Here is a 25,948-nt window from a genome sequence, read left to right as displayed (position 1 = left end):
GCCTGTGGAGGTGAAGCCAAGGCACGGCTGATTGGAGAGGACCGACACATGGGCGAAGCAGCAATCCTGCCCTTTCCACAAACGCAGCAGAGCTGGCTCGGCAGGCAGGAGCATTCATGCCTATTAAATTATTACAGGAGTGTTTCTCACCAGTCTCTTAGCTCAGGCTCCAGGGACCATGTGCAGTCCCTTCTCTCTTGCTCTCTAATTAGAAACTGGAAGTCATTACTTGGGCCAAGGGACAGTGAAATTAAATTGTCACTAGGTTGAGTATATTGAGAGAAAAAGTTTTTAAAGATATCAAGATAATTCCATCAAAACCACTGCACTATGTCTCAAAATCATTTTACTTTTAGTAGATTTTCTGGCAGCTACTTTTCTGACTGAAAGAGGGGAGCTTTTCCTTATGGAAAAGAAGAAAAAAAGCAAATGACATTTTAAACTGTGTGATGATCCCTTCTTTCCCCCCAAGCATCCTGAAATAAGACGTAAAATATGACTGGATACAGGCTCTTCAGGAAGGACAGGCAGGGGAGATGAGAAGGGGTGCACCCTCTGTGTCAATAACCATCTGGAGTGCATGGAGCTCTTCCTGGGGCTGGATGAAGAGCCAACAGAAAGCTTATGGCTCAGGATTAAAGGGAGGCCTGGGACAGGTGACATTACAGTAAGGGTCTGCTACAGGTCACCTGACCAGGAAGGCCAAGCAGATGAGACCATCTATAGATAGATAGGAGTGGCCTCACATTCACAAACCCTGGTCCTCATGGAGGACTTCAACCATCCTGATATCTGTCAGAGGGAAAACACAGCAAGGCACAAGCAATCCAGGAGATTCCTGGAATGCACTGGTGATGACTTCTATCTCCAAGTGATAGAGGAGTCAGCAATGAGAGGTACTAGGCTGGACCTTGTTCTCATCAAAAAGGAGGGGCTGGTGGGGAATGTGAAGCTCAACGGCAGCCTTGCCGCAGTGATCATGAAATGGTAGAGTTTGAGATCTTTGGGGCAGCAAGGAGGGCACACAGCAAGCTTGCTATCCTAGACTTCAGGAGAGCAGGCTTTGGCCACTTTAGGGGTGTGTTTGGGATAGAGCCCCGGAGGGAAGAAGAGCCCAGGAAAGTTGGTTAATATTCAAGGATCACCTCCTCCAAGCTCAGAAGCAAAGCATCCCAACAAAGAAATCAGGCAAAAATGCCAGGAGGCCTGCATGGACAAAAAAGGATCTCCAGGACAAACTCATAGACAAAAAGGAATTCTACAGAGAGTGAAAGCAAGGACAGGTAGGCTGGAAGGAATGCAGAGAAATTGTTTAAGCAGCCTAGGGTCAACTTAAGAAAACCAAAGCCCTGATAGAATTAAATCTGTCCAGGGATGTCAAGAGCAACAAGAGAAGCTTCTGTAGTTGCACTGGTGGTAAGATGAGGGAAAATGTGGGCCCTCTCCAGAAGGTACTGGGAAACCTGGTTACTCCAGCCACACATTTGAGGTTGCTCAGAGGAGATGTGGATGCCCTATCCCTGGCAGTGTTCAAGGCCGGGTTGGATGGAGTTTTGAGCAACCTGGTCTAGTCCCTGCCCATGGCAGGGGGGTTGGTATTCGACAATATTTAAGGTCCCTCGCAACCCAAACCATTCTATGACTCTATGATTCTATTATTCTAATTAAGAATCCTGACTACACACGAACATCTGCCCTAAAATGTAGCCATGAGGTTTCGGTGGACAAGAAAAGTACCTGCAGTAATTAGGAACTAAACGAAGAGGGGAGGCAGACTAATCAACTTTCTCCAGTGCTTCCCATTTAGCACAGCTTGAGGATTTAAAATTAAAGATGTGCATAATTTAGGATGTTTTCAAGATTATAAATGTCTAAAACTTGTCAATCAGTTTCAGCTGCACAATGAAATCTGTTTCTTAGATAGAAGTTACAAGGGTTAAAATTGTTCAGACCAAGAAAACAAGCTGCTGCATTGGAGTGCTGAAGCTCTGACATGTTCAGCCTGTGGTTCTCACACTCCAGCACAGCAAGAGAGAAAGAGCTGCCCTGTCAGACCCCATCTCCTTCATGCTGCTGGCGGTTACAAGCTCAAGACTAATGATGGCTAGAGACCCAATAATAACTTTCAAAGCTGGCAGTGGCTCTTCTTTGTAAACAGCTTAGGAACTTCCCTAGCCCATTTGTATGGGAAAAAAACCCAAACCAACGCACCCCAAGAATTAACCTAGGCTTTGCCAAAACTAGGGTTTGTAGCTATTAGCAGCCATCTATTTCTGCAGCTTTCTGCATATAGGCAGGGAACAGAGACTTCAAAATGAGAATGCACTGCGGTTTGTTTGAAACTAGTATAGACAGTGTAGGGGCAAACTGCTGCATAGAGAACTGCTGCCTGTTTCTCTAGGGGCTGCTGTTAATTCGAGGGCTGAGGTCACTTTGTGAGAGGCACCAGTTAAAACCTGAGTGTAAGAGAAATAGCAACTGCCCCGCCTTCAGCAGTATTTTTCTAAAGACTTCTTTTGGTGACGTGTAGCACATACGTGAGGCCTTAATTCTGCTTTGAAATGCAAATGAAAAGACACTTAACAATTTGGTTTTTTAAGTTTAAAATCCATTCAGCTTATTTCAGAGTCTCTGTAATTTGGAAGTGAAGGGCTGCTGCTGCAGCGTCTTGTCTGCATATAGATTCAGTTAGCATTTTTAAAGCCCAGAAGTAAGATGCAAAGAGCCAATAATAATCATTAGTATCATTAATATTTCCTGCTTATCTCTGGCCTAAATCTGGAAACTTACTGAAAGATGCTCTCATTTGAGAATAGTTAGCCTGAAAAGCTGAAAGCCTAAGACCCCACACAGCTCCACCCCAATCACTTCACCTTCTCTCTCCCATTTTCCTTCTCATTTGCATTACATTGCCTTTCAGCTCCAGCCAACTCCTGCAGCAGGAAGCCACAGGCTCCTGGCTGCAGGATAAGGGTCTTGGTTTTATATTATACAGAGACAAAGGCTCAAAGGAAAGACTGCATCATAATTTATATCTAACATTTTAAATAACATGCAAATATTACTGCATCTAAAAGGCCACTGATGCTAAAGAGTACTGTGAGCCTGCTTACCTGGGTTATTTAGCACTATTTAGACTATATGTAGGCATAAAAACAACTGGTAAAAATCCAAAGGTTGAGCAAGCGTGATACTCTCTGCTAATGTTGTGAGAAGAACAACAGGAGAAACAGGGTCTCTTCCTTCAGTATACCTATCCAGCCATTAACAGATTGAGGACTTTCGGAAGAGGAACATGCATGCATACTACTGTGTTGGACAGCCTTTGCTGGACCTTCCTTCCATGTGGTAGTTCATCCTTTTTAAATTTATGTTTGATATTGGTCTCCAAAACATCTTGTATTGATTTCCTGGATTCAGTTACCTATTGTCGAGAGAAGTGTGTCTTTGTCTTAAGCCTTAAGCCTTGTCTTAAGTGTTGATGTTCTGATCATCTGTTCATAAGCATGATGAGAGTTCGTGATCTTCACTAACAAGATACTTGAAAAATAAAACCACCCAGGATGATGATCAGTAGGGGCAAATATAAACTATTACACAAAGAAAAAAAAATGAACTTTACATAAAAACCTGCTGCAAGAGGAAATTAAAAAATATGTTTCTCGGTTCATAATGGAAAGAAAAGAGAGGTAATGCACTTAAATTGCAGCAGGAATGACTTAGGATAGATACTAGAAAAACCTTCCTAAGAACTAAGCACTGGGGCAAACCAGCTCTTCTATTTTTCCATTATAGCAAGTCTTCAAGAGCAGCATTAATAAACATGAAAGAAAGGACACAGGCATTGGTGAGCTCATGCTGGAAGGGAGGATGTTTAGAGGCTCTCCAGAGACTTTCTTGCCAGCTCTGTGGCTTTTTGAAATCTCTTCTGTTTGTATGCATTTCTGAAATAGCTCCTTAACAGACTACAGATCTTCTTTCTCTGGCGCTTTACTTGACCCATGGCTATAGTCAAGTTTGGCCTGCAAGACAGAGGGAAATTAAGGATCACTATTCCAAGTGAACATTGCATGCAGTATTAAACTAGGCATCAAAGTTCTGGAGCAACCTCTCTGCATTTTACGAACAGTCTAGAAATAAGAATTTTAGATCAGAAAGATATTCTGCTCCTAAATATTTCACATGAACTGCAATGAATGTGTGCATGGAAAAGACTGCTAAAAGTCCTTTAGAAGTTTCCCCTTTAGGGAGTACAAGGCATAAAATTTTTTGAGAATCACTTCTGTGATTTCACCAGTGTTTGGTTTTTCTGTCTTTGCATCTGTTTGCTCAGAAATGGACAACTGAGCACCGATGTTTCTTAGCCCGCTCCCACCACCTTCCACTGTGTCTTGGTTGTTGTTGCTGTCGGTTTGGATTCGGGAAGCAGGCAGGCAATCCAGACAACGCTTAGTGGCAGACAAAGTTGTACACTTTTAGGAGTAATACACAATCCCTAAATAGTCTGAAGACCAGAGTCTGAAAATCCCAGCTTTCAGCTGTTTCTTTACTTTTGTTTTCTTTAAAAATAGCAGCAACAACTACAAAATTTCTGCTTCTCAGAAGGTCAGGTAATAATGAGAATAAAATTCTCAGATTGCTCAGGTAATAGAACTGAACTGGTTTAAAATCCAGTTTAGCCAGAGAAGCAACAGGAAAAGTGCACATTTTCACTGGTGAATTTCCAAGAACTACATGGTGACTGAGACAGCGTTCCATCACAGGCACTGCAAACAGTGGAGAGCTGTGGACAGACTGGTCCTGATGAATCAAAATCTGAATCACAGAATCATAGAATGGTTAACCAGGTCTCCAGTTACCTTATGAAGAGGATCCACATTTTCCCTTGTCTTCCTTTTATCACCAGTGTACCTATAGAAGCTTTTCTTGCTGCCCTTGACATTGCTGGCCAGATTTAATTCTCTCGGGGCTTTACCTTTCCTAAGCTGACCCCTGGCTGCTCAAGAAATTTCTCTGTATTCGTCCCAGGCTACCTGTCCTTGCTTCCACCCTCTGTAGAATTCCTTTTTGTCTTTGAGTTTTGGTTCTCTGGCTGTTTGTATGGATAATAGACTGCTGCTCATGTTGAAGTGTATGCTTTGTCCTTGCAGACAGATTTGTTAATGAACATGTATTAAATAAAATACATTTGTAGGAAGCTCTTTCCACATAAGCTTCTATGCTCTTTATGTGCATCCACAACATTTGATGAGATAAAGCTGCCCTTGTGCTAAATAAATGCAAGGTTTGATGATTGCAGCAGAAGATGGACCAGCTTATTTAGGAGGGTACTGAAGACTCCTTCCTCTTTATTGCACTTTTCAGATAAAAAGTAGCTTCTCAGCACCCCTCAAATAACTGCTGTCATTAGGGAAACTGAGGAAGCATAAATAGTTCAGTAATGATGGCAGCTGATCTCAGAGCCATAACAGTAACGCTGTACCTTCTCTCTTGCATTCTTATGTAGCCCATGATCCTTTCTTGAGGATTTGACACTACAAAATACAAATGTATATTTAGTTTTTTTCACACTTAAGTGTGCTTCCGTGGTCTAGTCCATGGCTGAATTGACTGGAATTATTTCATGAAAAGACATATAATGTTAAAGTAAAGAGAGATATCTAGGGGGGAAAAAATGGTGTTCAATAAATTCTGCTCTTCAGAAATTCAGCAGCACTGTAGACAAGATCTGTAGAATCAGTTTTGAAGACAGTTAGAATGGTTCCCAATCCGAAGTTTGCAAATGTTAACGATGTCCTGGAGAAACTGCCACTGAAACAATTTTGAACTTGCTCCTTTGAGGAAGATGTCTCTATAAACGATTTCTGAGCTTTGTATTTGTTCAGCTATGTCTACTATCAAAAGCATTCTTCAGAATTTACATCTAAAATGTCACCTGCAAATGAAAGTGGAAAGTGTGATGTGCTTGCTGCACAAGGAAGGGATGAGTTTTCTGAGTAATATCTGAAGCTCTGTCACTAAAAATCTTTCTGATCCTGGATCAAAACCATACTTGGTTCAAAACTCCAATGTGCCCTGCAGTCAGTCAAGACGGTTTTTTTCAGCCTCCTTTCCATGTAAAACTTTTACAGTGTTTGGGAAAAAGTGTTGTGGAAGTGCTATATTATTTGCTATATTAGTTATAATGAGTAATGAAAAAATAGTAAGAAAGTAATTGCTGTGGTTTAAAATATAAAGTAACTCTCAGGTCTCTGCCTGGCAGCAAAGCTGGGGAGAAGAGGGAAAAGGCACTACTCATGGTATAGGAAAACAAAATTAGGGGTTGTATAAGTAAATTGGGCAAATATAAATTTATGGTACTAGATGGGCTACATGAAAGAGCTCACCAGTACCAATGAGAGGTTGCTTTCTATCATCTTGGAAAAGTTGTGGCTATCAGGGAAAGTCTTCAACACAGAGAAGGGGCAAATTTTATGCCTGCTGTAAAATAAAAAGCAGCAGGATCCAGAGAACTATAAGCTAGAGAAACTAACCTCAGTCTCCTTAATCTCAGACTGGAGAGATGCAATAAAAGTGCACAGAAAAATGACTGTACCACTGGACTCAAAGGGTAGCAATCAACAGTTTGAAGTCTAACTGGTGGCTGTTATGAGTGGTGTGACCCTCAGTGGTAATGTCAGGCTGGTACTCTCTGCATCTTCAGCAATGACCCAGACAACAGGGGTGGCCCTTGTTTTCATTAAATTCTTAGAACGAGCAGTTGTGCATGCTGGAAGGCAGAACTTATGTTCAGAGAGCTCTGAGTACAGAAGTGGCCTGACTGAGTGGACCTCAGAATATTCAGCAAAGACTAAACCAAAGTCCTGTGCTGGAACAGGACAACTCACTGAAGCAGTACGGGCTGGAGGTGCAGCAGCAGGATAGGAGCTCTGCAGAATGGGACCTCAGGCCCTGCTGGGCAAGGTGCACCAGTGAGAACTTACCACAATGAAGGTAATGTAAGGGCTTACATTAGCAACAGAGTAGCCAACGGGTCCAAGGAAGTGATTTTTTCTAAATATTGCAACTTCTTTTGGGACTTCAGTACAAGAAAGCTGTGAACAAAGTGGACTCACACTGACAGAGTCACCCTGGCCAGACGATCAGCTTGTGCTCATCATTCTTTATCATTCCAATAGCAATTACGTCAGCTATGTTTGTTGTAATTTTAAACTTGATTCCAAACCACTAATGGAAACTCTGAATAGTAAAGGATGTACCAAGTACTGAAGAATGCTATTAGAAACACTCATCATATGATTTCATATAGGGAACTACTTGGAGAGCTGCTTAATCCATTTAACCTGTGTCCCTCCCATCAAGAGCAGCTTATGCATGGTCTTCCTGGAATGTTACTGAACACTTTACCTTTTATTCATTTTTTAATACTGAAGCCATTACAGTTTGTTTTCCAGGAATGAAATCCATCAATTCACAGATATTTCTGCTGTTGTTCCTAACAGCCATTCTGGATCATTATCATTTTGGTGAGCATTTTCACACTATAAATCTGTCTTATTTTTTACACAGTCAAATTCCAAAAAGGTAAAATAAGAAAATGAAACTAGAAAGAGTCATATTTAACTTTCACACTTTTCCATTGGCAAACACTTTCCACCTCCAACTTCCTTAGAGAACTTCATTATTTGCATGAGCTTCAGTGAAGTCAGGGACAATTCTAGGAATAAGGCTTAACTAACGTGTAGTTCCAAACTTTATATTTAACATGTTAACACTGAGCTCTGTGTGTCGATGTAGGACACTTGGGTTGTTTTTTTTTTAGGATCAACAAATGGCAAATGCTTCCATATGAAGAAGAATATCCCCACCCACAGAAACAGAATTCAGCTTTCCTACACAGCAAACAACAGAGAATGAATATGCCTCTCAGAGGCACAGCCACAATAAAAATGACCACACCCCAAATCCAAATGGGATTCTCAGTTAAATATTTTCAGTGTTTCTTTCCTAAGACAGCACATATTCTCCCACAAAGGTGAGCTGCAGGAACAAATTTATTGTCGATCTTTGAAACGTTTAGGAGTTTTGTGTGCTTACGGAGGGAACAGATTTAACAACATCATTGTCTTTTACACCAATCCGCCTCATGATTTTTTTTTTTTAAGAGTAAGCATCTACAAATGGGGAATACTTTCCAGATATTCACAGATGGCACAGTGACAAAATGTCTTCAAGAGAAAGAAGTCCACTAGCCAGAAAGTTCAAGAACCATTAGAATTTATTTGAAACACCTTCATTTACGTTTTCATTACTAGATTAATGAGCTTATTTAGTATTTGCACAGCGTTGAATGCATTGGAACAATATTACTTCTACGATTCTAAAAGCCAATTAGAATGTCAGTATTTCAAACTGATTTATTGCAATTTTCATATAAGATCATTTTAAAGCTGCCTTGTCTCAGCTTTTATGAGATTAATTTAAATGCTCTGTAATATCAGCTGCTTAACCCATGTGCTGTAATTCTTATGTTGTGATCACCAAGAAAACTTTGTCAAAACTGCTTCACAGATACTGAAAAAAAGAGAATAACTAGAAATAAAATAAAAAAGTTCAATATGTTCAGCAGTGTATGACAGAGTTTTGCAAATATTTCTGCTTTCACAGTTCAAATTTCCTCTAGGATCAGCAAGTTAACAATGCTTCTACTTTTAAAATTGCAATTAGGATTATCTAAACATTATACAAATCAAAGACAAGAGCTTTTGATATTCAAAAAGCTACTCTGAACTGGATGAGGCTTAAATGGGGAATGAGGTATTTCATTATGGAAAATGCTTATAAGATTTACTGGCAGATTCACAGATTTTTTAAGGCCAGCAAGACCCATTGCCATATAAGCACACCTTGTGAATAACACATGCAAAGAACCTCACATTGTATCTACTGCATCAAGCCCATTCCTCTTGCTTGAATTACCCTTTACTTTTTGAAGGACATCCAGGTCTTGTTTTACACATTCAAAATGATGGAGAATTCACCAAGTCTGCAAGGTGCTTCTGTAGCTCACTGACCTTATTGGAGGAAGGTGTTTACTTTCTTCCACTTAGAATTTGGTTAAACTTAGACTGAATTTCTAATGCACTATTTTTTGAAACAAGGGAGAAAGGTGCTGTAATTAGACAAAACACTTTCCAGTTTAATATGTATCCTGTAGTTGAGTCATCACTTAACATAGTTTTGCATAAACAGAGAGAAATTTAATTTCTTCAGCTTTTCGCTGTAAGGTATGATTTCTAGACTTTCAAGTCTTCCTTCAGTTCTTTTCTAATTATCCTCTCATTAAAATGTCACTAATATTGAGTGAATTTAAATCACTTAGTACTATCTGCTAGCAATTCACCCTTGATTGTGTCAGCCTTTGACTTCCTAGTATTTCTATCAGTCTCTTATAAGTTACTTTTAAAATATATTACTTAACAGTGGGAGTTCATAGCTAAGGTAGACTTCTGCAAGTTCATTCAGAAGTAGTCTTGAATTTTGCCAAAATAATTGTGAATTAATAGTTTTCAAGTATTTGCTACAATCATGAACTCTTTTGCCCCAAAGATGACAAATTGTTTTTTGACTTGACATGACTTTCTGTGCCCTTGCATTAGAAATGTGCATACTCTAATGAGAAGTATATTACAGAATCTACCTTAAAACTATTAGTAAAATTTTATTGCACGCAGTGTGCCTAATCTCCTATTTCCAACTCTCTCCAACAGTAATACCCCAGCTCAATTATTTGCATGGTTTGTGTCTAGTCTACATAAAACAAAAAAGCATTGCAATTCTGCAAGGTTTTCTAATAATTAACAGAAATCCTTTCTGTTAATCATTAGAAGTAGCCTAATACTCCAATATGGCAAAACAAGACTCTAGCCCGAGCAGAACGAAGGTGGAAAGAACTCTATGGTCAAATCAAACAGCACAACTAATAGGAAAACATACCGTAATTTACAGACTAGTCCTTTCATTAAATGATTATTCTCAAAGACTTTATTAATTGTATTAAAAGCAGAAAAGGTCATACGAAAGGCTAATATAACTGAGATAACAACTATGAGCCTTTTAAGGTATTCACCTTCATAAAAAGTTGCAGCATATTAAATTTATTTAATTACTCTAGAGTAATTTCTAATTTCAAACGCCTATTTTTATGGAACAATGATAAATTAGAACATAGATGAATTATTTTACAGATTAATACACACAGTTCTTGCTGCACTCAAGATTTTATATGGTTCTAATAGTTTAGCACTTATAGTAGGTTTTTCAAGTGCCAAGCAATTATAATTGTTCTTGTAGCATATTGGATTAATTTAATACCTCCCAAGTTGCAGAAAATTTTACTTCTGCAGTGTAACACACTTATTCACCACATTTCCTTTCAGAATACTAAAATAAGATATTTAAAAGGAAAGCAATGACTTCAAAAAAGTAATAGAATATTGCTAAATATCACACCACAGTGCTGGTATATCTCAGACTTATTGAGATGAGGTCTCAGACAGGACATAGGTGCACACCATAAGCCCCTTGCTTCTCATTTCCACAAAAAAATAAATCAGGTCCACAGTGGCTGGTGTTGTCACTGTTTCAACGCGTCCAGAGAAGTGGGAACTCAAAAAGTACAAAAAATTTAGCACCTGTGGAGGTACATTTATCTAAGTACTTATAATGCTATACATAAAACTAGTTCTGTCAGTAGCATTCATGTTCAACGTTTTGCTCCTTGAGGAGCATTTCACTTCTGTTAGTCACTTGGTCAAATAACTGGAGCTCTCCATGTGATACCCTACACTAAACATTGCAGATCACAAGTCACACAAGCACTGTGTATTAAAGGGAAGAAGTTAAGCTTAATGTCTGTTTTTAAGGAAACCTTTTTCTCTTTCCCTCATCTTCTAGGAAATCTTTGTTAAGCATAATCCATTATGCATGAACAATCAAGCCAAAGCCTTTTCAGCATTGGCCTGTCAATTCCTAGATTATGTGAGTCTGATTTTTTTCCTCTTTATTCATTACAGTTTTTATCCTTTTGGCAATGAAAATAAGCTTAGAAACTGGATCCAAAGAGTCTGCCCAAATCTGAGGACAGGTACGCTGAGGGGCAATGTTTCATGTATCGCAGTGGAGTCTCACTTCCAGTGACACAGGCAAGCGTGAACAGAGGTTATCCACTTCTAATTTGGGAAATAGTTTACCCAATTCTTCATGCCCGGCTGGCAAACTTAAGCCAGGGAGCTTCCCCATAACTCCACTTAACTCAAACTTCCCCTGGCTGACACCAAGCAGAGGAGCAGGCTTGGCTCAAGCGTGCTGGCAGGCTCACACTGGAGTTTGGTGCTACAAGGGATGACTGGGACAGAAGGTCAAGGGGGCAGCATGCTCTGGAAAAGGGGTGGAAGTGAAAGATTTAACCTGCTATGTAGAGAAGAAAGCAAATCATGCATGTTGAAGTCTGGTGTCTTAAGGCCAAAATACATCTTATTTTAGATGAAAGTAATAAAGCACTACGAAAATAAAAAAATGAGAGAAAGGATACATAGCAGTATTTTTTTGCCACCTCTGAGCAAATGACTAATAGATTGGATTAGCAATGAATTTTTGATTTCTGAAAAAACATTAAAGTTTTATGAACTACTGGCTTATTAGTTTCTGGAAGAATAATTCCTCCTCTTGTGTAACATTACAAAAAAGCAAGACATAGTCACTGTGGAGACAGAGACATGACCAACCATCGAGGTTCAGAGTGACATTGTAAAAAGGAGTTTCACCTTTAGGTCACTGGTTGAATTTTAAATAGAGGAGTTGCCACGTGCCTTTTGCCACGTTGTCTGATGTCCTGGGTCAGCTCGATCTCAAACACAGCTCAGTTCCTAACAGACAAGTGTTCCCATCATAAGCACTGCAGCAATAGATAACCTCTCCGATGAGCCTGGCAGAAAGGAGCATCCTTAAACCAGCTTTCCTGGAAATACTGTCTCACAACAACCTTCCCTCTGCAAAAACAGGAGAGCATCCACTTTCCTTTCCCCTAACACCTGAAGCCGAACTAATGCTTACTGAATACCACAACACATATGTCATCACACCATTCACTGTTCTCAGTTTCTGGGAAGGATGACTCAGTCCCTGTGCTTTTACATTTGGAATCAGTCTAAGTCACATTCAAAGCATCCTTGTGAACATCAGATACCTTGCTTTTTCAACAAAAATACCTGAGTGCTGGTATAGCAGGGCTCTTTTAATGTTTTTTAACCCTTTTAGAGACTGAAGAAGCTTGTTGCGAAAAAGAATGCAAAGAAACCTAATAAACTCAACCAACCTGTCTCCCCACTTACATTTGCAAATTCTGACCAAACTTGAGTAGGATTTGGTGTTGGAAAGGATCAGCTTTATGTGCCACAGTTTAGATGCATCCCTAACTAAAACCAAATACATAATTGAAGACTTAAAAAGAAAGCTGAGGAAGACAATAGCATAATTAATAAAGAAGCAGTCTTAGGATCATTGATCACCTCAAACTGTAAAACCACAGCATAAAATACGACACCACAAAAACCCTATTTCATTTGATTTATGCTTCATGAAAAAGCAAAACAAATGTTATACAGATATTTTCAGTAGCTGAAAACTGGCTATCACTAGAAAAACACAGCTACAGACATTCCTCACTGCTGGCCTGAACCGTTCTCAAAATAATCCAATGTAAAGGCCACTAACTGAAATATTTCTAATACTCTGCAATCACAAAGCATTAAACTGCTGTGTTTGGTACACCATCTTGCTTGTGCTCCAGAGGTATTAGTTAAGCTTCAGCCTTTGGTTTGCAAAACTCCTTGAACTCTCCTGGCCTCTCTCATCCTAAAATCTCAAAATAGACACCGCTGGTATTTTGAAAATGCATTTAAGTAACATTACAAACAACATTTCATTGCATGTCAATTAAAAATAAGCAGCAGAGAGTAAGGAGCCAGAGTCATTTCGCCTGTCTCAGGAGCAGCTATGAACAGCTCTGAAAAACAAACTGTTGCCCTCTGTGGATCTTCAGACCAAAAGGAGCAGTAGAAGCAGAATTTTAATAGCATCTAAAAAGGTGAATCCCAGAATCTATTTAACACCAAAAAGAAGAAAAAATCTAAAGAAACTATGCTGGAAACCTTCCTTGTTTTTCAAGTAGTTCATCACGTTTTTCTCTCACTGTTGCAGAAACAAAGCCACCAAGTGTATTTTCAAGAAAATATTTAAATAAAATTGATAAAATGTCAACACTTGACTGCTTGTTTAAATTGGACAAAATTATAAAAGCTGTGACAGTGTGTTCAATTTGTTCCAATGTTATATATCATAAGGGCTCATTCGAGCAGTGAGAATACTGCAGACAAGGTGTGAAGATTACAAGATGTCTTAGACTTCTCCCTCCTACAGTGTGAAATACAATCTAAAGCAACCAAAATTCTTTTAGTGGAGCTAATTCCCTCCCACCAAGGCCCAACAGGCAAAAAAAGAATCACTGTTCCTTTATGCTGCAAGAACACTTTGTAACTTGCTTAATGGGAAGTTAAATGAACCAAAGCTTCAGACAGAAAAAAAAAAAAATGACCATCAATTTATGTGCCAAATTTTTGTATTTAAAAACTGAGGTCTTGGGTCTGGTGTATTTATATTTTCCCAAGGTTGCGCTTATAGCATTATGATATTTTTCATAGTTTTTGCTTTCTGAGGAGTATGGATTACTTACTATCTGAGAGGGCTCCTGTTTCTGTCCTGTTTCTGCCCTGCTCCTACTGAGTGTACTTTACATATGTAGCTCAGGTTACTAATCGAGAGGACCTTAGCAAGCTTAGCTGTTTGTGCTCTAGGTGCACCTCAGCTGATGAAAAGTGGTGTACAAAAGCTCAATACATACTCCCATCACACCACCACTTACATTATCAACTGAAAATCAGGCATCTGGATGTAAATTTTTTCCTCTCTTCTTCCATAATCTGCCACACTCAGATGGGAAGCACAATAGAAGTCCCAAAGGACCATCTGTAGTGCTCCCAACACCTTACCTAGGAAATAACCCTAATACACTTGTATTTTATAAGCACAAGCTGAGTGGTGAGTTGTCATATTCCAGCTACACAGACGTGTTGGTCTAAAGCTCTGGACCAGACGTCTTGGCACATGCACTTCCAGGCCCGAAGGACTATGAGGCTACAGCCTCTCAGCAGTGCTTCCAGTCGCAGCTCGGCTCAGCATATGGTGCTAACACTCACGTAAGGTGCACCCACAGAGCCTAGGAACTTGAGTGGACACCAGTGTCACAGTGGTATGACACTGCATAGAACAGCTTCCACCTCACTTGGAAAGCAGCACACCAGATAAAGATTCATCCCTAGCTGTTTAACAATACCCATTCATCCATATTTCTTGCACAGCACAGATACTTAGCTTTGAAAATTAGACATCCATATATTTATAGAGGCAGTTAACTTTATGGTATCTTTGTACACCCCGTGTGAGTGAGAAGCAAAGGATTTTGACAATAACGAGCCCCATATATTCCATGACCCAGTGTGTCTTCCACAAGACCAGGTAAAAAACACAGCAGTTAATAAAATACTAGGAGATTATAAACATATAGTAACTACTAGTAAAACTAGCATGAGAAATGCACCAGCATACTTCAGTCATAAAACATCAGAGAAAAAGAACCTTAAAATTTTAAAACTGATCATAATTTTTTAATATCAGTGTTATGAAACTTTTCTTTTTACTGTTACTCAGCTGGGAAACCACAATGGAAATTCACTAAGGTTTCACCCAGGCTGGCCTCTAATTGAGACTCTTGTGTTCTGCAAGCTCCCATGCTAGTGTGGGGTCGGTCTCCTGCATGGGTGGGGCTGCCAGTGGTGGATCTCTCTCACAGCTTGCAAGCATTTTTGCCAACAAGCTGCTCCTCATTGGGAGCCAGATACAATCCTCCAAACAAACTCCTAGATCACTTCAAACTTTGCAGAATTTTACCCCTTTAGCACACCTTAATGCCCCGTAACCTTTTAAATGTCACGTCTCAAAAACATTGCTTCTTCAGCATATAAATCAAGGAGGAAAAGCCCTGTATTTCAAAGTCAAAATAATAATAATAAAATAATTATTTGTTCTGCACTGGAGAATTCCCCTCTGCCTTAGTTTACTATTTATAAACCACCAGTCTGGGATTAATTATTATAAATCCTTAAAGCCGAAAAGAAGATTTTAGGCATGTTACGCTGCATATAATCTATATACCATTATTAAACTGCAGCTCACATTCACTTTATGTCCTATTTCTGTTGGTCATCTTTTAACATTTCTGTATTTTACCTACAGCAAATTTTACTCCTCAAGAGAAAGCATTTCTTACTGTTTTCAAAACACCACACCATCTATCGCACCTGCCACTGCATGGGAGGAGCGGTGTCACTCACCAGGCACCCCGTCTCTCATCCAGTAACTAATGTCTGTTCCATCTGCATTGTCGTAAACATCTGTAACATTGATGGGCTGCAGCAGAGTCATGATCTCTTTCACGATCTCCCGAGCTTTAGCACTGCCAGTAAAACCCAGTCCAGATGGCTGGAAGGTGCCCTCATCAGATTCCATGACGATGTCAAAGTTGGAGATATTTTCCTAAATGCATAAGGAAAGAAGACATTGGTTTGTGACTTCTATTTGAACTGGCACCATATGCTAGATTCTAGATGTCTGTGTGAGCATACCATAACAAATTTGTCTAACAAGCAGAGAAATGCCTCCTGTGATCCTGTGTATATAAGTATAAATTAAAAGATGTAATCTTTCTGTGTGAAAAAGCTGAAACATTTCCAATTCAGTTCTGAGCCACCAATATTCCGTAGGAGCCGCAACAGAACAGGCCTGTTGCCCGCAGATACTTGCTTGAAGATTTCTGAAGTGCCACCTAGAAAGGTAAGGCATTACCACCATATTTCATTTTTCACTTGTAGCTCTTGCTTCCTTCTTAGACCTTAAACTCAGAAATTCTGTTGCAGGGTGAAAGGTACGCAGTCTGGTGGGCTTTAAAATCAGATGCCTTCAAAGCTTGCTTAGACTGAAAGACACCCCATTTAAAAACAAACAGACAAACAATCAAACAGCTGCCGCCTCTTTAGAAACGTTATTTTCAATATACCATGCAGTCAACTCTGACTTCAGTTGGAGGACTGAAATGCCAAGATTCCTCCTGATCTGAAGGAATAATGTCTGTTTTAAGGGAAGTTTGTGCTTTCAACCTAAGTCATTACAGGAAATGTAAAATGTTAAGATTCTGTGTACAAACAGCATAATAACATTTGCTTTCAGTGTGTACTTAGAAGATCCTTTTTTGCTAAAAGAAGAAAAATTATCATCTAGGGTCATTTAGTTGCCTCCCATGTACTCAGAAGTGCAGTCACAAAGCTTTAATTGGCATATAATATTTAGGGACTTTGGGTGAAGGAAGTTCTAACTCTTGTTGAGAGGAACATCACATTTATTTTTTTTGGCAAAATAAAACAGTTCATGGCCAGGTCAGGGAGAAAAAAGCTATACTTCAGACTATCTCGAATGTGACTAAGCGAACTTACTGCGGGTATTACTCCTATGCCCAGATCTCGTTCCAGAATTTTACGGTTATCATGGGTTATTACATGAAAATCGTTACAACAGATATGTGATAGCAGTGAGTATCAGATCGATGTCATCAACAGCTTACATAAAGCTGAGATACAGTAAAGAATTCTTTCACATTTTTCTGAATATAAAATCAAATATGAACTACAGGTAGCCATGAACATGATATCCACATGAGTTTTCAGAATTTCTTTGTAGAATTTGCCAAAAACTTAGTTTTACACTGTACTTTCCTAAAAGTACCTTTTTCATCTTGCAAGCGAAACAAGTTCCAACATAGCAGAGGTATTCACTTCAAACCTGGAAATATATAGAATCATAGAATCATAGAATAGTTAGGGTTGGAAAGGACCTTAGGATCATCTAGTTCCAACCTCCCTGCCATGGACAGGGACACCTCACACTAAACCATGTCACCCAAGGCCTCATCCAACCTGGCCTTGAACACCGCCAAGGATGGAGCACTCACAACCTCCCTGGGCAACCCATTCCAGTGCCTCACCACCCTCTCAGTAAAGAATTTCTTCCTTAGATCCAATCTTAACTTCCCCTGTTTAAGTTTGAAACCGTTACCCCTTGTCCTGTCACTACAGTCCCTGATGAAGAGTCCCTCTCCAGCATCCTTATAGACCCCCTTCAGATACTGGAAGGCTGCTATGAGGTCTCCACACAGCCTTCTCTTCTCCAGGTTGAACAGCCCCAACTTTCTGAGCCTGTTTTCATACGGGAGGTGCTCCAGTCCCCTGATCATCCTCGTGGCCCTTCTCTGGACTTCTTCCAACAGTTCCATGCTCTTTTTATGTTGAGGACACCAGAACTGCACACAATACTCCAAGTGAAGTCTCATAACAGCAGAGTAGAGGGGCAGGATCACCTCCTTTGACCTGCTGGTCACACTCCTCTTGATGCAGCCCAGGATACGGTTGGCTTTCTGGGCTGCGAGCACACATTGCCGGCTCATGTTCAGTTTCTCATCAATCAACACCCCCAAGTCCTTCTCTGCAGGGCTGCTCTGAATCTCTTCTCTGCCCAACCTGTAGCTGTGCCTGGGATTGCTCCGACCCAGGTGTAGGACCTTGCACTTGGCATGGTTAAACTTCATCAGGTTGGCATCAGCCCACCTCACAAGCGTGTCGAGGTCCCTCTGGATGGCATCCCTTCCCTCCAGCGTATCAACCGAACCACACAGCTTGGTGTCGTCGGCAAACTTGCTGAGGGCGCACTCAATCCCACTGTCCATGTCACCGACAAAGATGTTGAACAAGACTGGTCCCAACACCGATCCCTGAGGGACACCACTCGTTACCGGTCTCCAGCAGGACATGGGGCCATTGACCAGAACTCTTTCCGTGCAGCCATCCAGCCAGTTCTTTATCCACCGAGTGGTCCACCCATCAAATTGATGTCTCTCCAATTTAGAGACAAGGATGTCATGTGGGACAGTGTCAAAGGCTTTGCACAAGGCCTGGTAGATGACATCAACTGCTCTGCCCTGTCCATCAGTTTCGTAGCCATATCATATATCCAGAAGTTCAAAAATCTAATACAAAATCTTTGCATATGATGAATCAACTATAAATAGTTTATAATATAAAATAACCAATCTACCTATCCACACATCCAGCTACCAGAAATCAAGGTGGAAATAACATCGCTGCCAAATTAGCAATTGTTATTTTTATACAATGAAAAAAATCTTCAGTTTGTAAAAGATTCAATTTAAAGAATTAGGATACATGTCATGTCGAGGCCTGTCATCAAATGCAGTATTACAGGTTGTGAGCCTCAACCTGATACTGTGATTCACAGATCCTCTGAACATCGTGGAAGAGAAGCAGGCTAAGAAAAGCACACTGCTTGGTAAGAGGGACCCATAATGCTCCAATGTCAGAGGTAAACCAGAAAGAATATCTCAAAAAGTAAATCTTTACATCACAAGCCCAGGGAGCAAGACTTAGGGAAGACAATACACATTTTGGTGTTCTGGTGAATTGCCAATGAAAACTAACTTAATTATAGTGAGCCCTACATGAATATCAGGATAGGAATCATTTGGAAATGGCCACTTTGGCTGAGTCTTTGAAGCAGGATTTCTGGTTATTTTTAGAGATGCTGCAGTGAGTAGGAGCAATAAGGTAAGTGGAAGGGGTATTTAGGGCAGCAAGGTGAAAAGAGTGTGCACAGGAGCAGCACACAGAAAAAATCTCACCTACCACTCCAAAGAACAGAATTCCCAGTTTCCAAAACTTCTTAAACTGCTAGTGTAGAAACATTACTTCATCTGTGTTTTCTCATGTAAATATTTGCATGTGTTTGTAATATGAAACTGAGAAAACAAACCACCCACAATACATTACACCATATTCTTGCTCTGTTAGAAAGCTGTTCAGTTCTCAGAATGCGCCAGAGTGGCACGAAAACAGGACGTCCATGGGAGAGAAACTAAACTCATTGAGGGACAAAAAAGAAACTGATCATGACTACTTGAAGTATCATGTGTCCTTAGGAAAGCTTTTTCCCTGTTTCATCATCTAGAAGATAGTATGAATTATAATTCACTATGAAGTTTGAAAGTTGCAATGTTAAAAAATGCGGGGTGAGGTGGGTTTCACCATACCCATTTTTGTACATATTACTGTTTCTACCTGCACAGAAAGAAATGCACCCTGGAAAATATGCTATAGGGAAGATGCTCTTTTGTCCTTTGCCACTTAGCAAAGTGGGGTGAGACCATTCATTGCTCCCTTGAGTAACTCAAGGGAACAGCACAACAAACCGGTAAGATTTTATAAAAACAACTGCAGGCTCAGCTGTTCCCTCGCAGTTAATGTACCGTTTAAATAAGCCTTTTAAACTCAGTATGCAATTCCTTTTTTGGAAAGTAATCCCATTTGCTGCATCTTGATACTGTGCCACTTCTCTTAGCACATACCAGAAAATTAAAACTTGTTGGTGTAACCTGCTGCCTAATTCTCTGAACATCAAAATAGACTTTTATCCTTTATCATCCTTGGTTACAGAAGATGTCACCTCTCTTTATCTTATCATGTTTAGCTCTTTGACTGCATTTTTAAATGAAACTTTACAATATATACTGCAAGGGAAAATTGGTTTTCAATAGCTTGCTATTTTCATTGAATACACAAATAGGCATAATCCTTGCCAGTACTTCTCCTATTTTTATTTTTTTAAATTTTAATTCCTTGTATGTCTGTTTTCTCTATAAATAATCTATTTTTATCTCTGTTAAGCAAAAGTAAAAATATAAGTGCTCCTCATCTTAAGGAAAACACTTGAAAACATGAAATTATAATCAAATCTTTTCAATTAAGAAATCAAATCCTTGTCATACTGCTACTTCTATTCATAAGAAACACATCCCATCCAGTATAAGCAGATACTGGCAATCCCAAGCAGATATATCCTACAGGTAGCTACTTATTCAGTCAAAATCCCAGTTGTTAATTCTTAGAAAATGTTGACCTAGACTCCAGCATCTCATGATTAATCTACTGAGTCACTGACAGTTATTCCCCTTACCCAGCTAAAGCAGTGAGATACCTGAGAGCATAAGGGAGGGAACAGCTGTCCTAAAAACCTTCAGTAATTGGGACTATTTAAAATAGGGTGTTATTACTTGTCCAATAGCTCATTTACTGCTTTTCTTTTTCATTCCACTGAGAAGAATCACCACTTTAAAGGGAAAATACTAAAGTCTGTAATGGCAAAGCACTGTCCTTGACTAGCAGCTAATTTGTTCCAGTGATAACGGACATCAGTTAATCCAAGAGCACATTTTCAGCTTTCTGTTATTGATTTACACTTAACTTTAAGAAACACCAACACTTGTAGTCTTGTATTCCAGTATTTGAGTCAGAGCAGTTAGGATTCATGTTATAGCATGGCTATAGTGTTGCAGAACTTGTGGTGAATGACAGTCATCCCACCTGCAGTACCAAAAGTGTGTTTAAATCAACACCCAGTTTTGTTGGGCTGGCAACTAAGACTACAGGAAAGACAAGAGAAAACACAGGAAACATCTAAGAGCATGTGACTGCTGGAAAAGGAAAAAACAAGATAAATAATATTCTCTAAGTATTTAATTCTATATAAACAGGGTGCAGTGTAATTTTGAGTTGCTGTTTAGGATCAAGATTATTCAATGAAGAAAAACAGCGTAAATGGAAACTAGAGAAAAAACATCAAAACAGCTGTTAGGAATCAGAGATGTGCCAGCATCAAGGCATAATAACCACCAGCCACAAGTGTGATCATCCCATTCACACTCTTTTTGAATGAAGATGGGGAAAATCAGGAACACCGTAAGTTATAAATTTTTTTAAATTACCCCATCATTATATGAGAGAAAGCTGCTATGAAACTGAAGATTAACACAATTTTTTATAGATGACAAGGTATGAATAAGGCTCCTACTTTGGTTAAAAGATGAAATATTCTGCCACATTTTGTGGGAAAGCAGTTTGTAAAAAAGTCCACAGATTTTATGGTTTGTTCTCTATCAAAGTTACAGAGTTCTCACCTCCGAGAAGCTGATGACAACAGTCTTAATAATTTCAATAGCCCTAGAGCAGGATTTGGTCATGTACTTATTAGCATTTCACTTAGTAAAAACATACTACTAGCATGTCTTGCCATGTACAATACTGCTACTGTTTCCTCTGCAACCACTTGCCAGCACTCACAGAGGTGACCATTCAGTATTGTAAGTTCTCTGGTAGGATAGACGAGAAGAAGCAGACAGCTCTGAAGACAGCAGCAGGCTAAGGTAGGTATTCATCAGATTACCTAAAGCCTTGTCTTGGAAAGTCTTTTCTTTGACAAACAGTGTATCAAAGAGAAGTGCTTTTCCCAAAAAATGTTCCATAACTTAAGCCCTTTTTTGAATACAAGAGTATCAAAACACTGTCTATGACTCTGAATGACTGTCCCACTGCTGTCCTTTTTGGAAAGCTTTTAGCTTAATTTGAGAATAGGCAACAATGCCAAAATTGTGTTATACATCTTTCTGCCAAAGATGATTTTTACTTTTTCAATAAAAAAATGAGTACTTTTGTAAAATTCAATAACAGATAGATGAAAATAAATTGGCAACATCTTAGAAATTATCACAGCACGTACATTGGTAATATTTCCTAGGTTTATGCAGAACAGTTTCAGGTTCTCATCTAGGTAGAGGTGAAATGTTAACATGAAAAGAAGTCAATGAGAAGAAAGTTCATTGTGAGTCAACAAGAGGTGACAATTTTCTTTGTCTCGCACAGCTGCAAGAGTTTGAATAGAAGGAGCCCAGCTTTCTTACAGCAGCACATCCCAAAGCACCAAGGACCTGTGGCTGGGTACATCTGCCTGGAGTAGGAAAACAGAGCAGCTATCCTGAGAAAATGTCTCCACAAGTTCACGTTTCAGATGGCAGCTCTGAAGCTGGTGAGGAATCAACATGGTTTTAGAAAAATCTGCAAATGTGACACTTCAATATTAAGAGTTATAAATTCTTACTGACCTAGAATATGGTCAGTAAGAGAATATGGAGAATAGAGTGCAATTATTTTCTTCTTGTAGTTTTGTAACTCTCTTTATGCATTTCTTTAATTTCTCAATGAAAGGGATCAACAGAACAGCAGTGGGCAAAACAACCAGCAGTAATTTTAACTTTTTAAACTTTTGATTACAGGGAGTATTTCAGGACAGTCAATAGACTGTCAGTCGACATATTTTGCTGGGATGAAGGAACACACATTGAAGTCCTTGATGTGTTTGGTTCAAATCCATGTCTCACGTTGCACCAGAGTACTTGGTACCTTGGGAAATAAACAGGATGTTAAAATCCGTGAGCTTTCTGAAAACTCTGGTTTTGAGAAGCCACGATTTTCTGGGGAAGAATCACCTGAAAGCAACAAGAAATTTTTTTGGTATTTGCTTCTTAGAGAAAGTAACTTATTAGTAAATCACAGCAGAAACCTCATGTGAACGTCACCAAAGAGTTTTTAAATTAGCAACAATGGGATACCAGCTTTTCAGAAGCCCTGTTTTCATGCAGACCCAGTTTAGGCAAAATATGAAATCTTCTGGGTAATAAAAACCAAAAATGAAACCATAGCAAACGCTGGTGACTGATCTTTTTCATAAAGGTAAACCTTTACTAAAAAGTTAAAAAAGTGTATGGCATTTGCACCAGAAATGTGGGTAAGTACTCTAATCATCATTAAGGCAGGAATAAAAGCATGCAAAAATATTTTAAGAATGCTTTCTCTAATGCAATTTGAATTAAATTACATTAATGCCTCCAATGATCTCAGCAGAATTACTAAAGTAAATTTGAATGTGGCCTGGGATTTCTTAGTCTTCTAATTACAAAATATATTTGGTTTTCCAGGAGATTGTATGCAATACTTCTATTCCAAAATAAATATTATCAGCCATTCATAGTCCTATAATTCAGCTGGGTAAATAACTGTAACCTTGTCTTCACAGTATACAGATCTTTCACTGAAACTGGTCCGAGGAACAGAAAGAAGGACAGAACATATACTTCTTTCTCCCCTCACGAAGACAGTATAAGAGTAAACACACAAAAACCTTAAATACCCTACTGGACAGCTCTCAGGTACTGTTGTTAAAGGTTGTAAGAGAATCTGTACTGAATAGCCACAACATGATGTCCTCCAGAATTACTAAACTGTATTCCTCCTGCTTCTTCCATTCAACTTGGAAAGGAAAGCAGCAGTTGCAATATTTCACATTTTCAAAGCTATTTACCGTATGGTCTTAAGAGTCCTACTTACCAGCTGGGTCACACAACACTAAAGACTGGTCAAAGACATGAGGTATAGTGTCAGACCCCAAGATCTGAAGCCTGATTTACACTTAGATCCTTTAATTTCATTACCTTTTGTCAATATAAGGAATCTTTACTGCAAAGAAAAAATGAAGCCCTTTTCCAGTCTAGGATTAAATCTAATTATTGGCTAAAAGTTAAAAGCAGTGAGCAATTCAGAGGATATCTCTTTTGGGAGCACAGGTGCTGGTGATTCCTCCAGGAAGTTTTCACCACAAACTGAGCAGGTGCTCTATAACTGGTGAAAGGCAGGTACCCCCTGCACTAATGGAGGCACTGAAACTGCTGGACAATACTTGGCTTTCAACTCTTAGGCATGTCTTAGGAAGATGATACAAAGAAAACAATATATGAGGACCACGAGATGCTCTCCTGAAAAATATTTGATAACATGAAAGCCTGGTTGCATGAGTAATCTACCTGTCTGAGTTTATTCTGACTGCAGTCAGGCAAATATATCATTCCTAAGAACCTACTTACTGGATGCTATCAGAATCAGGAGACAGCACTAGACTGAGCTTTTGGTGAACTCAATATGGCAGCTCTTACGTTCTCAGACGAGCTCTGAACATCTGATATACACTATTGCTAGTTTTAATAATCAGAAACTATAATACTGGGCTGTACAGAAATACATAGGTGACATAAATAATGCTATGATGCAGGGATATGAGTTAATTATTTGAACCACAGTAAAACCACTACACTGCTGTTATCTCAGTTATTTCTGCAGTAACTTATCTACTTCCTAGCAGTGGCAACCTACAGTGAAGGATGAGGAAGAAAGACCTGAAATTAAATTGAAAGAAATAATAAATAAACAAAAGTAAGAGTATTTGTACTTGTCCAGTACTATATTGTCTTCGTTTCTTCTCCGTTGCACACTTCCACTGGTACAAGGAAGTAATTTAAAATCTCAAGGAAATCCATGCCTGTCTGTGCTGAATTACTGCATTCATATTTCTACTTGTTTGTAGCAAACTAATGTCATAGTAAGACCAGCTATGTAGATGAGTCATACAGGGCATCTTTCATTTAACAAGACATCTTTAAATACCATTCTTATTTACCTTGAACTCATTACCATCAGCAAGCAATGTTTGTGCCATACTACCCTAATTGCCAGAAATTTGCAGAAGTAAATCATTAAAAGGTTAAGTTATTTTTCATGCTAAATATAATGTACAGTGTTAATCTGCTTTATTTTGTTATTATGAGTCATGTGATGTCCTATAGTCATATCAATTTATAATTATGTCCGATCACATGGCAGGGGGGAAAACAAGAACAACAAACAACAGACGGATGTCATTTCTGCTTAAATTCTCCATGTAAATTACAAACTCTTGTTAAGTTACACTGGGTTTTCTTCGCAGAGCACAACATCCAGATGGAATTTCATCAACAGAGCAAAAACTGAGACACATCTTTATCTCAATTTTTCAAAGGTAACCAAATACCTTGCAAACAACACCCAGCCTGGTATATATTTCCCTATTTAATACTTCTGAATATAAATTCCAGAGACAATAGCAAAATGCAGACATTTTGGCAAAAGATGAGACATGCATGAGACAATTCCATGTGTTGCTGACACCACCACCATAAGATGGTGCTTATTGTCCAACATGGAAATCTAAAGGGTGATGATACATTTCTCATGAACAGTGTGCACTAGGCACAGAGCATCCCTCCAGCTCCTCCAAACTGCACTTCTGTTTATCAGAACCATATCTTCCCTGTGCTATGTATTCCAGAACATTCACAGAATCACACAGAATCACAGAATCCTGAGGGTTGGAAGGGACCTCAAAAGATCATCTAGTCCAACCCCCCTGCAAGAGCAGGGTAACCTCAAGTACATCACACAGAAACTTGTCCAGCTGGGCCTTGAATATCTCCAACGTAGGAGACTCCACAACCCCCCTGGGCAACCTGTTCCAGTGCTCTGTCACTCTCACAGTAAAGAAGCCTTTCCTGATGTTCACATGGAACCTCTTAAGCTCCAGTTTACACCCAGTGCCCCTTGTTCTATCACTGGACATCACTGAGAAAAGCCTGGCTCCATCATCCTGACACTCACCCTTTATATATTTGTAAACATTGATGAGGTCACCCCTCAGTCTCCTCTTCTCCAAGCTAAACAGACCCAGCTCCCTCAGCCTTTCCTCATAAGGGAGATGTTCCACTCGCTTAATCATCTTTGTGGCTCTGCGCTGGACTCTTTCAAGCAATTCCCTGTCCTTCTTGAACTGAGGGGCCCAGAACTGGACACAATCTTCCAGATGTGGCCTCACCAAGGCAGGGTAGAGGGGGAGGAGAACCTCTCTTGACCTACTGACCACACCCTTTCTAATGCACCCTAGGATGCCATTGGCCTTC

General features: G+C 39.4%; 1 protein-coding gene across 1 annotated transcript in view; it reads right to left on the bottom strand.

Annotated features, from left to right (window-relative positions):
* The window catches only part of CPQ (carboxypeptidase Q), a gene marked incomplete at its 3' end in the record, with an annotated part of 144,034 nt that overhangs the window by 12,195 nt on the left and 105,891 nt on the right, over positions 1-25,948 (bottom strand). Inside the window, exon 6 of the mRNA XM_080610526.1 lies at positions 15,510-15,711. Within this exon, the coding sequence (XP_080466652.1) occupies positions 15,510-15,711 (202 nt within the window). The remainder of the gene's footprint in view (positions 1-15,509; positions 15,712-25,948) is intronic.

This window comes from Psittacula echo (assembly GCF_963264785.1).
Source record: "Psittacula echo genome assembly, chromosome: 2".
In the NCBI taxonomy this organism is placed as follows: Eukaryota; Metazoa; Chordata; class Aves; order Psittaciformes; family Psittacidae; genus Psittacula; species Psittacula echo.
The sequence above is the reverse complement of the archived record's forward strand: the minus strand, read 5'-3'. Positions and strand labels throughout refer to the sequence as shown.